Source organism: Rhinolophus sinicus, chromosome 7 (genome assembly GCF_057876585.1).
Source record: "Rhinolophus sinicus isolate RSI-liver-muscle chromosome 7, RSI-T2T, whole genome shotgun sequence".
Lineage (NCBI taxonomy): Eukaryota > Metazoa > Chordata > Mammalia > Chiroptera > Rhinolophidae > Rhinolophus > Rhinolophus sinicus.
In genome coordinates, this window is record NC_142507.1 from 25,917,014 (window position 1) to 25,935,005 (window position 17,992).

At 35.7% G+C, this 17,992-nt stretch overlaps 1 protein-coding gene across 9 annotated transcripts in view; it reads right to left on the reverse strand.

Moving 5' to 3' along the window:
- SNTG1 (syntrophin gamma 1) overlaps positions 1-17,992 on the reverse strand; it is an 817,517-nt gene that overhangs the window by 81,466 nt on the left and 718,059 nt on the right. For all 9 annotated transcript variants that reach the window (XM_074318426.2, XM_074318425.2, XM_019712572.3 and 6 more), the window contains 2 exons: positions 7,028-7,144; positions 5,809-5,880 (listed from right to left, as the gene is read on the reverse strand). In XM_074318426.2, the coding sequence (XP_074174527.1) occupies positions 5,809-5,880; positions 7,028-7,144 (189 nt within the window). The remainder of the gene's footprint in view (positions 1-5,808; positions 5,881-7,027; positions 7,145-17,992) is intronic.

Below are 17,992 nucleotides of genomic sequence, written 5' to 3' on the forward strand. Positions count from 1 at the left end.
TTACTCCACTGAGCAAAATACCCTCTAGGTCTATCCATGTTTTCACAGATGGCAAGATTTCATTCTTTTCATGGCTAATATTCCATTGTATATATGTACCACCTCTTCTTTATCTATTCATTCATTGGTGGACACCCAGGGTGCCTTCATATCTTGGCTATTTTAAATAATGCTGCAATGAATATACAGATGCACATCTCCCTACAAAGCAGTGTTTTGGGTTTCTTCAGATAAATACCCAGAAGTGAAATTGCTGGGTCCTCTTTGTCTCTTGTTATCCGCTTGTTTTAAAGTCTATTTTGTCTGGAATAACTATTACTACTTCAGCTGTTATTTTTATTTCCATTTTCATGAAATATCTTTTTTTTTCCATCCCTTTACTTTTTAGTCTGTGCATATCTTTCGATCTGAAATGAGTCTCTTGTAGGCAGCATTTTTTTTTTTTATCCATTCACCCATCCTATGTCTTTTCACTGGATTATTTAATTCATTAACATTTAAGGTAATTATTGATAGATATATAATTATTGCATTATTATTATTATTTTTATTAAAGTAGTTCCTCTAAGATTCCTTGAAATACTGGTTTGGTGGTGATTAACTCCTTTAGTTTTTTCTTGTCTGGGAAGTTCTTTACCTCCTTCAGTTCTAAATGATAGCTTTGCTAGGTAGAGTAAACTTGGTTGTAGGTCCTTGCTTTTTTTTTTATCACTTTGAATATTTTCTGCCAATCCCCTGGGCCTGCAAAGTTTCTGTTAAGAATTCAGCTGACAGTCATTTAAGTAACTAGTTGCCTTTCTCTTGCTGCTTTTAGGAGTCTCTGTCTTTAACCCTTGACACTTCAATTATGATATGTCTTGGAGTGGGTCTGTTACAGTTAATCTTGTTTGGGACTCTCTGCATTTCCTGAACTTGTATGCTTATTTCTTTCACAAGGTCAGAGAAGTATCCAGTCATTACTTCAAATAGGTTCTTGATCCCTTGCTGTCTCTCTCTTCCCCTTCTGGAACTGCTATGATGCAAATATTGTTATGCATGATATCCTGAAGCTCCCTTAAACTATCCTCACTTAAAAAAAAAAAAAAAAAATTGTTGTTGTTGTTGTTGTTGTTGTTCTGATTGGGTGTTTTCTGCTACCTTATATTCCAAATCACTGATTTGATCCTCTGTTTTATCTAATCTGCTGTTGATTCTTCCTGATGTGTAATTCATTTCCATTATTATACTCTTTATTTCTGACTGGCTTTATTTATGTTTTCTATCTCCATTTTTTTATGTGTCTATCTCTTTGTTGGAATTTTCCCTGAGATCACTGAGCATCCTTATACCCAGTGTTCCAGTGTTGTGAACTCTGCATCTGGTAGTTTGCTTATCTCCACTTTGTTCAGTTCTTTTTCTGGAGCTTTGTTCTGTTCTTTCATTTGGCATGTATTTCTTTGTCTCCTCATTTTTGCTGCTTCTCTGTGTTTGTTTTTATATATTACATAGGACTTCTATGCCTGCCAGAGTTAGTAGAGTGGACTTATGTAGTAGGCATCCTGTGGAGTCCAGTGGTATAGTCTTCCTTGTCAGCAGAGCTGGTCTTCCAGGTTTGTCCCTTGTGTGGGACTTGTGAGCCCTCCTGCTGTTGAGACTTGGTTTCTGCTTGCATATCAATTGGAGAGAGACCCTTAGCCTGCTTGGTTTTGAGGACTGGCCATGACTATAGTAGAGGAGCTGTTTTGTAGGGGCTGGATCAACAAAGCTAGACTCTCTTTAGTGGGGCTCTGGTGCCTGCCCAATCTGTCCTTTGGGTGTCTTTTTTGTGGAAGTGGTTTGTTACTGCTCTGGTATGATATAAAGCTGGCCACCAAATGTGTTGGTTGTAGGGCCTCTTGGGAGGGGCTGTGCTGCAGGCCAAGGTCAACTGCTGCTTGTGCCCTTCCAGGGCCACTTGATATAAGATACAATGTGACCTGCAGCTGGTTTCCACTTTTGTTGGGCTTGGTGGCACCTGGACGATTCTAAATAATAGCTATGCTAAGAAGAAGCTAAGCTGGGAACTGAAGCTGGCTTCCACTAGTGCCAGGCTTGGGGCTGCTTAGCAAGAGGTACAGGGTATGCCACACCAGGTACTGCTTGTTTGTGTATCTTTGAGAGATTTAAGGAAAGTCCCCAGAATGAACCAACTTTGTATGGAAAAGCCATTGGAAGCAGCTTGAGTGGCCCACAAGTTGAGTGTGGTGGTGTCTCACCAACACGGGGCAAACTGTGTTAGCCAGGTTAATGGAGAATCAGATATGGAGGCCACCTCATTTGCATGTCAGGAGGAGGGAACGCTCAATAGTGGAACTATGGATTCTGATAACACTTCTGTGTAGGAGAAAACTGCTGCATCTCCCCTTGCCCTGGATCCAGACAATTCCATTCCTCTGTATGTCCCTGGTACCTCTGAGCTGCTGCCCCAGTACTGGACCTCAGAGCAAGTGAATCTGTCAGAGAATGTGTTCATGCTTAAGAGGAACACCTGGGATTCTAGCGGCCCTCCATCTCACTTAACCAAAATCTCTGCTGGTTTTCACAGCCAGAATTTGTGGAGGCTTTTCTTCCTGGCACCTCAAGCCTGGACCAGGGAGCGTGGTATGGGGCTGAGACCCCTCACTCTTCAGGAGTACCTCCACAGCTGAGATATCCCTCTCAATTTTTAACCACCATATGCGGGCATGGGAAAGCCCATTCCTCATCTCTGCCCTTTCTACCAGTCTCAAAGTGACTTCTTCTGTATGTCCTTAGTTGTATGACTTTTGTTCAACTAAACTTCAGGAGGTTCTAAATGATGGTTTTTCTGTAGTTTAATTGTAATTTTGATGTGTTCATGACAGGAGGCAAGCATAGTGTTTACTTACTCTGCCATTTTGTAGAACTCTCAACAAATATTTATATTATGAATTAATAAAGAAAAATGCATTTACAAATCAATTAATGCATTGCTGATCTTCACAATAGCCTATGTTTTATTAGCCCCATGGTCCAGGTGAAGAAACTGAAGCTTACAGTGCCTAATATAATTGCAAAGGGTAATACCCTAGCTCTTTGTAAACAGTGTATCTCTTTTCAGTGTGCCGCTTTCTCATTCTCATATCTTTCCATTTTATCAATGCTTATACTACCAGAGAAAGGGTCAATATGTTATAACACTTAAAGCACAGATTTCGGGGATAGATTGCAAGATTCAGATCCTTTGCTCCAACGTTAACTAGCTATATGTCCTTGAGATATTTAGTTAAACTTTCTTTGCCTTACTTTTCATATCTGCAAAAAGGGAATAATAATAACTGCCTCATAGTGTTGTATTATGTAAACCCCTTAGAATAATACCTGGCACATACATGTAAGCTATATACAACTAATGATTATTTCTTCATTTTCTCTTTTATTACTTGGTGTAGCTTCATATCAGAAGACAGAGGGTTTTCTCAATTAGTGGCCCCAGGCAAGATGTTCTCTGGTCCAGATCATTAAATTGTGGTTTCAAATTGCTTTACCTGAGGGATCCCTTTCTGGAGACAAAAGTCATCAACACACACAGCTTGCAGAAGACTTCTACCTTACAGTAATAAATGGTTGGTTCTTAGGAGTTGCCCCTTCAAATTTGCTACCCAGATCCAACTGTCTGAGACCCAGCTTCTTGTTAAACCAATTATCCTCCAGGCACTGGTCTGCATGCAGGAGATAATCCATTTAGCACTAAAGCTTATGTCCACTCCTCTGTTCTTGTGCTATATGGAATTTTCTGTTGGGAATGAGAATTCTTGATGGATAATTCTGCATGTCAACTGTGAATCCATGATGCATAGAACTTTGGTGTTTTACTCAGTAATGGTAGGAGTGTTTTCTTATTTATGTATAACAAATAAGAGTAGATTTTTTTTTTTCTGTGTCTGAAAATATTTATCTCCAGGCCTCACTGCCTATGCAAAATTTTCCCAAAGCAACTAATAAGCTAAAGACACATTTTACATTGAAAGATAAATGTAAAGTGCTCTTTGATTTTAATTCGGTCAAAGTGCAAATACAAGGGCACTTCCAGATACTTGTGATAGCATTATAAATTGGTATGGTTTTTCTAGGAAGCAATTTAGATATATAAACCTGACATCTTCAATATATTAAGATATTTTCCACCCAGGAATTCCTAAACTCATAATTTACATTAAAGGAAATAACTTGGAATTACATAAACTCTGTGAGCAAGGTCAATTCTTTGCTATCTATTTTTTGGTATCCCTTTATATTTACTTAACATCTGTGTGATCCTTATAAAAGGTAAGCTCAATGAAAGCAGAGATTTTTCTTTTCCTGCCTTTTCCCCAGCCATATCACAATATTATCTGGTATATAACAAGTACTCAACAATTATCTATTAAATAAATCAAAGAATGTTTGTTGTAATATGTCTGATAAATGGGAAAGTATATAAATCGTAAAATGAAGGATTTAGCTAAATAAATATGACTAAATGATGGGATAGATGAAATCTACCAAAAAATATCATAGTATTTTTGAAAGAATATTAGTTGACATGAAAATTTCAAGACACTTATTTTTACATAAAAAAGTAAATTACAAACAACGTAATCCTAACTTTGCAAAACACATTTTTTTAAGAAAAGAGAAATAAAATAATGAGTACTTATATGGAACCAGATATAATTCATATTGTCTCCTTTAAAATTGTTCCTATTTCAAGTATAATAAACCACAGGGTTTTTAAATGTTCAGACATCTTTTTTTTTTTTTTTTTAATAAGAGGTTATAAGGACTACTTAGCTACTTGGACAACAGGAAATAATCTAAGTCTAAATAAAAATATAAAAATGCATGCTGATCAAGAAAATTATACTGATGTATAAAAAAAGTCGTATTAATGTATAAATAAGGAATGGACAAATAAAATTGATTTGTTAGGGTAGTTTCCAGGTTTCTTTCTTTGTCTTTTCTTTCTCTATTTTCCTTCGTTCCTTCCTTCCTTCCTTCGTTCCTTCCTTCCTCCCTCCCTCCCTCCCTTCCTTCCTTCCTTCCTTCCTTCCTTCCTTCCTTCCTTCCTTCCTTCCTTCCTTCCTTCTCTCCTTCCTTCCTTCCTACTATCCTTCCAACTTCCCTTCCTTCCTTCCTTTTTTCCTCCCTTCCTTTCTTCCTTCTTACCTGTCTTTTTTCTTTTTCTTTCATTCCACTGGGGCTTTTGCTTAAAAAAATTCAACTAGAAAGCTATCTCATTAGCCATTTTTTGTAGTTATTTCAAAAACTAGAATTGAGTATTATCTCCTTTACTTCAGATGCTGGTACACCTTTTAATAGTTGCCAGAGCCAACTTTACTAACAATAAACTCAAGAATATCAGAGTTGTTCTTCCATGGTTAGTCTCACAATAGAATTAAAACCACGCACAGCAATGAACAAGCAATAACGTATATTTTTATTTAGCTCTTATGTTGTTGTAAATATCAGCTTTAATCTAGGATTATTCTGTAGGGAATAAAAATTATGAACAGTTTTGAGGTAATGATATATGTTATATATATAGCCAAAAAATGTATACACATTTTAAGAAAGGAAAAAACTGTATCAAAATACAGATAACAAAAGATGAAACCATGTGTACACATTTTTTTGACACCCCAGGATATATATATGTATTTATTTTCTTTGTATTTATCTTGTATTTTCTTTTATATTCATGCATCATTTATTGTCATGAGCTACGTTTAAGCCCAGAACCACTCTTTGTTGAGAAAAATACACTAAACTTTTACTACATATTGATCATACCTTGAGAATCTTGCACATAATCTCGTAAACTGAAAACGTTTTTTCTGCTCGGGTCCAGTCCCATGTTGTCACCTTGAAAAGATAAGAAACTAATATGCCATTTGTTTTAGAAAGATAGCTTTAATTCCTTTATGTTATTTATATAATATGGTGTATAAGTGAACCACTCACATATGTACTATATAATTTCTCAATTGTGAAGTTACTGTCATAGAGATCCACGTATAATGTTTTAGTTTCCTCTCTTCTAAGCTTGATCACCTCCTTCAGCAAATTTTTATATAACATGCAACAATCTCCACTTGCCTGATTTTTTTATACATTTTAAATAATGTGTGTATTCTCTACAATAAATACTAAGTATTTATATTTCATACATATTTTTTCAGTTTACCTTTATATATATATATATATATATATATATATATATATATATATATATGCATATATATGAATACTAGATAGCAACACAGACTTTAACTTTTTAAAAAAAGGCATTATTTTATATTAAGAAGTCATATCAAGATGTGAGCGTTTTATAACACTGTAAATGCATCAAACACTACAGTAAAGTTGTTTCATTTATTTAAGTTTGAAATATATATCCTCTGTCCAGTCATAGAAAGTATTCAGAGTAGTAATATAGTAAAACTTATAAATACAAACGTTTTTTTCCTACCTTCCTGGTGTTCTGAACTTTATGACACAGACATTCAAAACAGCAGCAAGCCAGACTTGATCATTCCAAGACCCTAAGCATTATTACTTGTGCAAGTGAGTGATATAGCATTTGATATTTATAGTCAACAAATATTTATTGAGAATCTACTGTTGTGTAAAGTGCATGTTTCAAAGGCAGGACTTTACATACAACAGATACCCATACATATTTAATACAAAGCCTAAAAACTAGAATATAGGATATCAAAAACATTATTGATTTGATTTAGATAGACATGCCACATAAGCTTATTGTGACTGTTATAAATGCCTAAACAGAAAGGACTTCTAGATTTTTCTGGGGTTATAAAGAAATGTTTAATGCCAGAACATATATCTTTAGCTAAATATATTCAGAAATATTTGGACTGTGTTCTATATTTTTCCTGTATTTTATTTTCTAAATATACTGGTAATATATTATCTGCTATTGTTTAGTTGATATCACTCTGTTGTGATAAGATGAGAAAAATAAAAAATGTTGGACAAAAATACTTACTGGAGGTGCCGGAAACTTGTGAAGACATGAGCCCCTCAGGGCTAGAAATGTTGGAAAGTACACACATTCTTGAAGGGGGTCCTGTTCCCGTGCTTCACACCAGCCCATGTAGACTATCTGCAAGGAAATTGAATATAATTACTGACAAATAAATCTCATATCAGTGTGTTATGTGAATTTTTTCATATCTTGTAGTATTTTAATTCTCATAAAATTATCAAATTAATTGATGCAAACAAGTACATTAACCAGATTTACCTTCAATAAGTGAATGGGAACCACTCATAAGAGTTTACAATATGTTTCTACCAGCACTTATTAAGTTTTTATTTGTTCATGTAATCCATCTTGGCATAAATTATAAATCCCACCCTCAGCCATTCATACTATGAAAATATTTTTTGTAATATAATTCGTTGACTTATACCATCATTTCCCCAATTAGTCACATTTTACTGTCTGGGAATGTGCTCCCAGGATAAAATATTCAAATGGATAAAGGAAATAAGTCAAAGAGAGAAACCCGATGTGATTTCCACTAGTGTGGTGCACCACATCTCTCCTGTGCCTGACAGGGTGGGATGATAACCTTTCTTGTTTTAGTCACTGATCTCAGAGGAATATAGATTTATTAAGCACTATTAATTTGTAAAGTGGCAGTGACATCAACTCTTTTCTTCTAGCTCTTAATTTAGGTGGAACAATTTCCAAAAGAAAATCATGAGATGAACCACCCCTCTAGACATCATTTGACAGTTTTAAAATAAAAAATGTACATAAACATTTATTAAATGAATATTACATATCTGAAAACATATTCATACGTCATTGCATGTATCTTTGACCACAATCTGTGTGGTATTATTTCCTACATCATGTAACTTTGATTTTATGGTTGGCAAAATGTTCTTTCCTGCTCCTACCATGTTTTCCCGAAAATAAGACCTAGCTGGACAATCAGCTCTAATGCGTCTTTTGGAGCAAAAATTAATATAATACCTAGTTTTATTTTACTACAATATAAGACTGGGTAATATAATATAATATAATATAATATAATATAATATAATATAATATAATATAATATAATATAATATAAATACTGGGTCTTATATTAATTTTAGCTCCAAAAGATGCATTAGAGCTGATTGTCTGGCTAGGTCTTGTGTTCAGGAAACAGTAAACTTTCATTTTTTGTTATGATGACTAGAATATTAATGCACATACACAAGTAAGTTTAACGTATACCTTGTGCTTCTGTTATTACTATGAAAAAAGCATGCCCAAGACACTAGCATATGGAGCAGTCTAGAGAGCCCAAACTATCTCCTGTACCAAAACCCAGCCAGTTATAGCCTAGTGGCTAATGTCAAACAACCAATTCACTTGCAGAGAGAAATAAATACTTATTGTTGTGCTACACCTACTTTTTGGGTTGTTATGCAGCATCACTGTGGTGATAGCTTATTAAAAACAATGAAAAATTTGAAATGTAGAATTGGAATTAGGATATCTGTTTGATTTCAGCCTCATTTCCTTTCCACTATATTATAGTTACTCTCCAAAATAACTATATTGTCCATTATCTCATTATCAGAGTTTGATAATAAGCCTCTAAGAAATACAGACCTTTCTTTAGTAAATTAAGGAATTGTGATTTAAATAAATTATCCTGACAAGAGAATCAAACTTGATATGTTAGAATTGGAATTTGAACCAAGGTCCCTTATTCTTTTAATTATACTATGTAGTCTCTATATCTGCTTTGAAATATATAATACATGGGAGCTATTCAGAACTTCATTGGTTAACAATAACACAATAACAACCAGCTATAATAATTGATTATTTTGTATTGCTTATATGGCTATGTAGATATTTAATTAGATATCATCTTTTTCTTTCTTTTAGAGTAACTTCATTACTCTTTTAAAAAAGTTACTTCATTACTATGTGACCTTCTGAAATTTAGGGATGCATATATGAAAATTATTATTATTAAACATTGACAATCCCAATCATAATCTCAGCAATTCATTCTGTGGATATCCACAAAATGATTCTAAAGTTTATATGGAGAGGCAAAAAGATCCAGAATAGCCAATACAGTAATGAAGATGAACAAATTTGGAGGACTTACACTACTCTACTTCAAATCTTATTGTAAAGCTACATTAAATAAGGCAGTGTGGTATTGGTGAAAGAACAGACAAATGAGTTAATGTTACAGAGTAGAGAGACCAGAAATAGATCCACACAAATATAGTCAACTGATTTTTAACAAAGGAGCAAAGGTAATACAATGCAAAAAAGAAAGCTTTTTCAACAAATGGTGGTGGAAAAACTGGACATTCTCCTTCTAAGAAAAAGAAAGAAAAAAGAAAGGAAAAATCTGGACAGAGACCTTACACGCTTCACAAAAACTAACTCAAAATGGATCACAGCCCTAAATATAAATTCCCAAATATAAAACTTCCAGAAGATAGCATAGGAGAACATCCAGATTTTCTTGGATATGTTGATATTTGGCGTGCAACACCTAAGGCATGAGCTATGAAAGAAATCATTGCTAAGCTAGACGGCATTAAACGTTAAAAAACAAACAAACAAAAACTATGCTCTGCAAGAGACAATATCAGTAGAATGGGAAGATAAGCCACCAATTTGTGAGAAAATATTTGGAAAAGACATTATCTGATAAAGGACTTTTATCCAAAATATACAAAGAACTCTTGCAACTTAAGAATACAAGTACTGTAACTCAATTTAAAAAGTGGGCCAAAGACATTAACAGATACCTCACTAAAAAAAGATATACTGATGACAAATAAACATATGAAAAGATGTTCCACATTTAAGTTATTGGGGAAATGCAAATTGAAAAACAATGAGATACCATTATACATCTATTATAATGGCCAAAATCCAGAACACTGACAACACCAAATGCTGGTGAGGACATGGAGTAATAGGAACTTTAAAACCTTGCTGTGCGAATGCAAAATGGTATAGACACTTTGGAAGACAGTTTGGTGGTTTCTTACAAAACTAAGTATACTTGTACCATACCTTTCAGCAATCATGCTCCTTGGAATAAACCTAAATGAGTTGAAATCTTATGTCTACACAAAAACCTGCACATATATGTTTATAGCCCATTTATTTATAATTTCCAAAACTTGGAAGCACTCAAAATGGTTTGGTAGGTGAATGGATATATACACTCTGTTACATCCAAACAATGGAGTATCATTTACTGATCAAAACAAATGAGCTATCAAACTATGAAAAGACATGGAGGAATCTTAAATGTATATTACTATGAGGTGTGATCAGACAATACGGTGAATGTTTAAATAAAAACAATCATTATAGTAAAAGACACATTGCCATTAATATCCCTCAAAATACTCCCCCTCACTTCGAACACACTTATCCCATCATTTTTACCATTTTTTTGAAGCAGTTCTGGAATTCCTCTTTTGTGAGTGTCTTTAGTTATGCGATCGTGGTTACCTCGATGTCCTAAATCATTTTGCTTTTGGGGAAGAGCCAGAAGTCACACAGTGCCAGATCTGGTGAATAAGGGGGATGAGGACACACAATAATGTTTTTATTTGACAGAAATTGCCATACGGCGGAAGTGATGTGTGACACTGATCATTGTCATGATGGAGGACGATTTGTAGCACACCTTAACACACAATTTCTGTCAATCGTAACTCTCACCCCATTGACTGCACTGAACAAGCTGAAACTTATCACACACTGTTACTAAGGTTCGAGGCACTGCTTCCCATATTGAAGATCCCTGCCTTTCCATTGGATGGCATTCGGCAACAGCATTCACCGTAATTTCTGATTACAACAGAAAGGCTCTGTGTTACACATAGCTCTGATACAACAATTTCTATCAAATAAAAACATTAGTGTGTCCTCATCCATCTTATTCACTGGATCTGGCATCCTGCAACTTCTGGCTCTTCTTCAAAGTCAAAATGACCATGAATGGTAAATGTTTTGGATCGATTCAGGACATTGAGGCAGTCATGATAGCACAACTAAAGACACTAACAAAAGAGGACTTCCAGAACTGCTTCAGAAAGTGGCAATAACAATGGGTAAGTGTGTTCGAAGCGAGGGGTAGTGTTTTGAGGGGGATTAATGGCAATGTATCTTTTACTGTAATATTTTTTATTTGAATATTCACTGTATATTTGATCACACCTCATAAGTAAAGGAAGTCAACCTGAAAAGACTGCATGATCCCAATGATATGTCATTCTGGAAACAGTAGAATTATAACAATAGTAAAAATATCAGTGGTTGCTAGAGGTTGAGTAGAGAAGGATGAATTGGTGAAACACAGGATTCTCAAGATAGTGAAATTATTCTGTATGATACAATACGGAGTATACATGTCATTATACATTATTAAAACCCATAGAATGTACAACACCAAGAGTGAACCATGATGTAAACTATGGAATTTGGATTATAATGACCTCTCAATGTAGGAGCATCAGTTGTGACAAATGTACCATCTGATGGAGGATGTTGGTAATGGAGAAGTCACACAGGCTGTGTATGGGAGGGGGGCAGGAGGTCTATGGGAAATCTCTGTATCGTCCACTCAGTTATGCAGTGAACTGCATAATTCTCAAAACTAAACTAAACTAGTGAACTAAAACTTCTCAAAAAACAAAATGTATTTAAAAGAGGAAAATTATTATTTTAGCATTTATTATATTTTATTATGTAATAAAATATAATAAATTATTATACTTATATTATAATGGAAGGGGAAGTATTTAAGAAGATAGATATTACAATATAGCTTGTAATAACATATGCTTAACAAAAAATAAAACTGAAGCAAAAGGTACATTCTTGCAGCAGAATAATTATAGCACACTAAGTCTTTGCATTTATTAATATAGGTCAACAAGGGTGGGTTTAACTTTTCTTAGCTAAAGTGAAATCAGACAGAACACTTAATCTGATCTCCTGTGATAGTGTGGTCCTTGGTCCATCAGCATAAGTATCATCTTGGAACTTGCTAGAAATGAAGGTTATTATGCCATATGATTCATATCTACTGAATCAGAACCCTTGAGGTCGGGGCCCAGCACTCTGTGACTTAACAAACCCTCCAGCTGATGCTGGTGCTGCCTAAACTTTGAGCATACTTATCCTGAAACTAGGGAGTAGACTATCTAATTGTGTTATACTCCCAACAACTGGTAAGTTTGTGTATTATTGAGAACAGTGTTTTCTACTTATGATAGAAGAAACCACTGCAAAAGTATTTTAGTTCTTGAAAGAGAAAAAGAAATGTTGAGTTCTTCATAAACAGGGTATTTCCAAATACAACAATGGTCGACCAGCTTGTTGAAGACAAATTCTACTTCCTGGGACAACTAGAATAAAGTAGGCAACCATTTTAAAAGGAGGATTGTCATGCAGGGTGACAGGAGGGGTCTCTGCTCTCGCTCCCCACACAAGAACGCAGGATGTGGTGAGGCCCAAAAGGAGCACCCACGAAGCCATAGGTAGTGGAGTCATAGCATTATAGTCTCACTGGATTCACACGATGTGTGACCTGCTGTCCGCTTTTCTGCCAACCAACCGACTCCCCTCCACTCGATTCCCCAGGGCAGCCAGGGAAGTTATATTAGTGGCCAGTTGGCTAACCAGCTACAGCTGATGGCCAACTAGCCACAGTTGACAGCCATCTACTACCCGAGCCAGCACCCCTCCACGTGAGGACGAGAGCCTGGAAACTGCTCTCTGGGGCTCTGTCCCCACAGGATAAAAAACATTTTAGAAAGTATCGCTATGTTACCAAGGTATAAAGACTTAAGCAGTCCAGCTCCTAGTGAAAAATAAAGTGTAGAGATATGAGTCACCTTCAATTCTAGTCCCTCATGACATTCATCCTTTGTAAACTAGCTGTGGAGGGGCTGAAACAATGGACCTCAGCCTATTCAAAGTTTGATGTAATATGTTGGATTTCAGAGCATTCCAAGAAAAAAGTCCAGCAGAATACAACATAGGAGTAAAAACAAATGAGTAATAGGCTAGACCTCCTAAAGACTGGCGCTTATTGTATAAGCACTCAGTCCTGATTGTGACTAGGTAAATTGTAATTCTGATTTTATTTTGCCAGAATGAAAATAAATTCTCTCTGGAGGAAGGTGACATCATTCAGAGCCTCAAATTATGTCTATATAGATTTTTTTTTTTGCAGTGTCTACTCAACTAATATTTAGAAGTCATATAAGGAGACAAAAATAAATATAATTAGGAAAAACAGGAGATAAAACAGACAATAGGGGTAAAATAACACACACATAGGAAATTCAGATTTTGGAAGTATCAGACCCATATTTTAAAACTGATGTTATGCTCAATATATGTTCAAAATATAGATGACTAGTTTACAAATTATAGCAAATAGCTGGAAATTGCAAAATAATAAAACACATATCTAGAAATAAAAATATTAGAATAACTGTAACTGCACCTCAATATAATGATTTGCCAGAAGTTTATATACACCTGAAAAGAGGAGCACAGAATTAAATGAATTTAATAGTCACTGTATATAAAAGAAACATCACAGTCAGTTGCATTTCTATACTGAAAAGACCATTTTCTACCTTTTGATGTGCATGTGAATTTGCACTTGTGCACTTGTACGTGTGTGTACAAAGATAATTAGCAGAACTTTAAATGCTACAACTAAAACCAACTGGGAGTAACAGCTCTTTCTCAAGGCCAAAGCAATCTAAAATGTCTACAGAAGTCGAGAAGATAAAAAAAAATTAAATTATTTATTATGGAGTTCTGGTTTAGTGGTACCCTCGTCTCACAGCACTCCTCACCTTGCAGAACTTCAAAATTAGCCTCAACTTCCTAAATCAAAGGAGAGATGTAATATCTCCTAAATTACAATCATCTTTATGTTCCACCTTGCCCCTTATTCTTTCAGACCATGACATCGACAACTTCTAACAAATTCATGTCTTCCTTGGATAATGTTTCCAGGAGGTTTCTGACAAAACTGTGCCTATACTCATGACAGTATGTGGTCACTGCTGCCACTGTGTAACTCAGTTGTCTTTTCCCACAGTATCCACTCCAGCTGCTTCTTGGAGAAAAGCCTTTCCATGGACCTGTGGGCTTGAGTTCTGGACTGGTTCACCTGCTTTATAATGTGAACATGTCCTTTCTTCCCCTCCCATTGTTCTTTGCATTCAGTGGACACCACTTCCAGAAGCTGAAGCCATTCAACTCAAGTAACAGGACAGACTATGTCTCATCAAAAACGTTTATGTTAGTTGGCATCAAATTCACCCTCCCTGTCAGGCCAGGAGGCCAGCCTGTTTCTGTCTGGCCTCAGAGTAGAAGTCAAAACCACTCCTTCAGTCCTTTCCTCTGTCCAACCCCATTGTAATGTCATTCACTCACTGTTTGATAAATGTTTCATCAGGTGATTTTATTGAGGGGGGACTTTTACAGTACTTCTGTTGTGCTGATTTTTCTCTAAGTCAAATCTTAATAAAATGAATTTGAAAGAGAGCTAAAAATGGAAGAGAAGTTACAAAATATACCCTGAGTGCTCTGGTACAAGCAGGGAGAAGTAATCGTCACATTGTTGATTATGAGTTTACAAATGAACCTTTACCATTTTTATGCCAACTGTAGAAAACCATCCCCTTTCCCTGTTGCCAGCTGCTTCCCTGAAAACCACTGATGAGCCAGCAATTATTGTAGCAGCACAAAGCACCTCAAATAGGGGAGCGTGGCAATTACTTTGATTTGTCACCACAAAGGGTTGGCTATAAAGACTTTTTTCAAGACACTGAAACTAAGCAGCTTGGGACTATGCCAGGGTATTTTAGAGAGTAGCAATCAGGAGAGAAAAATGAGACACCACTGTCAGCACAAAAAAGTAGGTAGACTTGGCAGGAGGGGCTAAATGTGTTAATAAGAAATAGGATGACTGTTTTCTGGCAACAGGTGTCAGAGTTATCTGAGAAACATTGTTTTTCTGAGGTTGGTCACTCTCAGACAAATAAAATTATTCTAGGCCATCTTGATTCACAATTAAAGAGTAGAACAAGATTTTTGTTTTGTTTTATTATGTTTTGTTTTGTTTGGCTAAGAGGCATTTCATAAATAATGACATTGAAAGTTTCTGCATATATAAAGGTAACATTTTCAGATGATTGGTAACCTGAACATCTTTCCTTTTCATATACGCAAAATTTAGAGTAGTTGATTCAAGCCTCTGTTATAAACATTGGTGATATAGCAGTGAACTAAATACACACTGCAATAATATAACTTAGAGTCCAATTTCGAAGATTGAGAATGAAAAGAGAAAAAAATTAAAATATATGTTATATTAAAGAGTAAGAAGTCCTAAGGGAAACAAAGTTTTAAAAAAAAATAGGGAAGGAAAAAGAAAAAGAATTGGGAAGAGTCTGAAACTTTAGGTGAGATTGCATAAGGTCTTATGGAGGGGACATTTGCGTACAGATGTAACAGAACTGATATTTTCCAAATACTATATTTATCTGGAGGAAGAGAATTAAGGTGAAGGGACAAAAAAAGGCAAAGGCTGGAATGTAAGAGCGTGACAGGATGATTGGTAGGACTGTGAAGCTATGACGATTAGAGAAAAATGATTTAGAGATTATAGTGGATCATGAGGTAGATGGAACGTGACCACAGATGTGCACAACTTTGCAGACCACTGTAAGGACTCGGGCTTTTGCTCTGAGTGAGAAGGTCAGTTACTGGAGGGTCTGAGTATAGGAGACACAGAATCTGATTTGTATCTGAACAGCATCACTCAACTGAAAAAGAAATGAGAAAAGAGGCAAGGAGGCCTGTCAGAATGCTTTTGCAGCAATTCAGGCAAAAGACGATGGAGGCTTGAAAAGACTGGCAACAGAGCAGGTTTTAGGAAGCTGTTGGACTCTGAATGTATTTTGAAAATTGAATTTCAACATATGGTGTGAAAGAAAAAAGTGAAGTGAAAGATGATACAAGGGTTTTTGACCTTTACAAACAGAAGAATGCTGATGACCATTATGAAATGGGAAACCTTTGAGAAAATCAGCTTTGGAGGAAAAATCAGGAACTCAGTATTACACATTTTAAGACTATGATCATTTTTGACATAAAGTGGACATACCCATAAAATGTTGTGGAGTTCAAGAGAGTGGTCAAGTCTTATTATGTAGAATCCTGATTTGTCAGTTTAAGATATTTAAAGCCTTGAAACTGGGTAAATGTGTACTGAAGAGAGAAGAGGCCCAAAGATAGTCTTGGAGCAGCAAATGATTTGTGTGGCAGAGAAAAGGAGAAAATACCAGCAAATTTGATGTCATGTGAGATAAGTGAAAAGAGGTTGATCAACTGTATCAAGAAGGTAAATGGGGTCAAATATATGGTGATGGAAGGAGAACTGATTCTGAGTGGTGAACACACAATGTGATATAAGATGACATATTACAGAATTGTACACTTGAAACCTATGTAATTTTACTAACCATTTCACCCCAATGCATTTTAATTTAAAAAACAATGCCGCTGATGACTCCACTACCATGAGGACTGAGAACTGATCATTGATCTAGCAAAACAGTGTTTATTTGTGTCCTTGGAACAAACAGTTATTGAGTTGGGCACAAGGAGGACTCTAACTGGAGACATTAAATATTTAGCCTCTCTGTTAATGAGGTTCACTCTAAAGCAGTGGAGAATGGAGTGGTCATAAGAAACAAATCAGTGGAGAGGAAAACAATGATGTCAAGTTCCCTTGACTCAGGAGCACTATGCCTGAGTGAGCAACAGTGATAGCTAGGAGCTCAAACAATTCATTTAGACAAGAGCAACAGCAGAGCCAGCACAGATGCAGGGAGCTGGACAGATGTGTTCACTTCTCATCTGATTGCTTCAATTTTCCCAGTGAAGCAGGGAGCAAAATTGTCTTTGGAGTCTAAGGATATGGGTGGAGAGTTGAAGAGACAGCAGAAATTCATTTAAAAGAGAAGGAAATAGTGACCTAGGGGAAGATAGAATAATTGCCAAACTAGGAGTCTACTTGAGGTCAGTGATCATGAATCTGAGACATTATCATGACTGTTTATTGTTCATTAGCTATGTTTAGCTATATGAGAACAGTGATATAATGGAAAGAAAGTTTGATTTTATTTGAATTATTTTTTCGCAAGGGAGAATAAGGAGAAAAGCAAGCTGAGGATATATGTGATGGAATGGTAACATTAATTGATCACAGAATTTAAGCTAGGTAAGTGTAATGAATGCAGTAAAATTAAAAAAAAAATGATAGGGGGGGAAAAGTTGAAAATTCCATTAAAATCAGAGTATTATGCAGTTTGGGGTGCTAGAAGGGCCAGGGGAGAAGGATTAGATTTATCATTCTAGCAGAATGTTTGAAATTTAGATTACAGTCACTTTGTAGTTCCTCATAATGACAAGGTGAAGGGAATGACCAAGTGGTGAGGAAGTATGAAGGTCAAAGTGATTGGATAGGAGCAGGTCAGGAAACTGAACGACCAGGACACTTTAGTACATCTTCTTTCATATGGAGATACATATTGAATGAGTAATTATGGAGATATTTATAATGACCCAGGGACTAAAATTGTCACCTAGCTGGGCAGATATCTAAAGATGTCTGGCATAGTGGATAGTAAAAGCACGCGCGTGTGTGAGAGAGAGAGCGAGAGAGAGAGCGAGAGAGAGAGAGAGAGAGAGAGAGAGAGAATGATGAAAAAAAGATTAGAGGGACAATGTAATGGGAGCAAGCTTAATGGCTATGCCTCTCCAAGATTAATAATATGAAGAGTTAGGGAAAGAAATTAGATACCACTTGAGAGAAGTACAGGACTAAACAACTCTCCACAGGAAAGCCAAGTTTCAGTT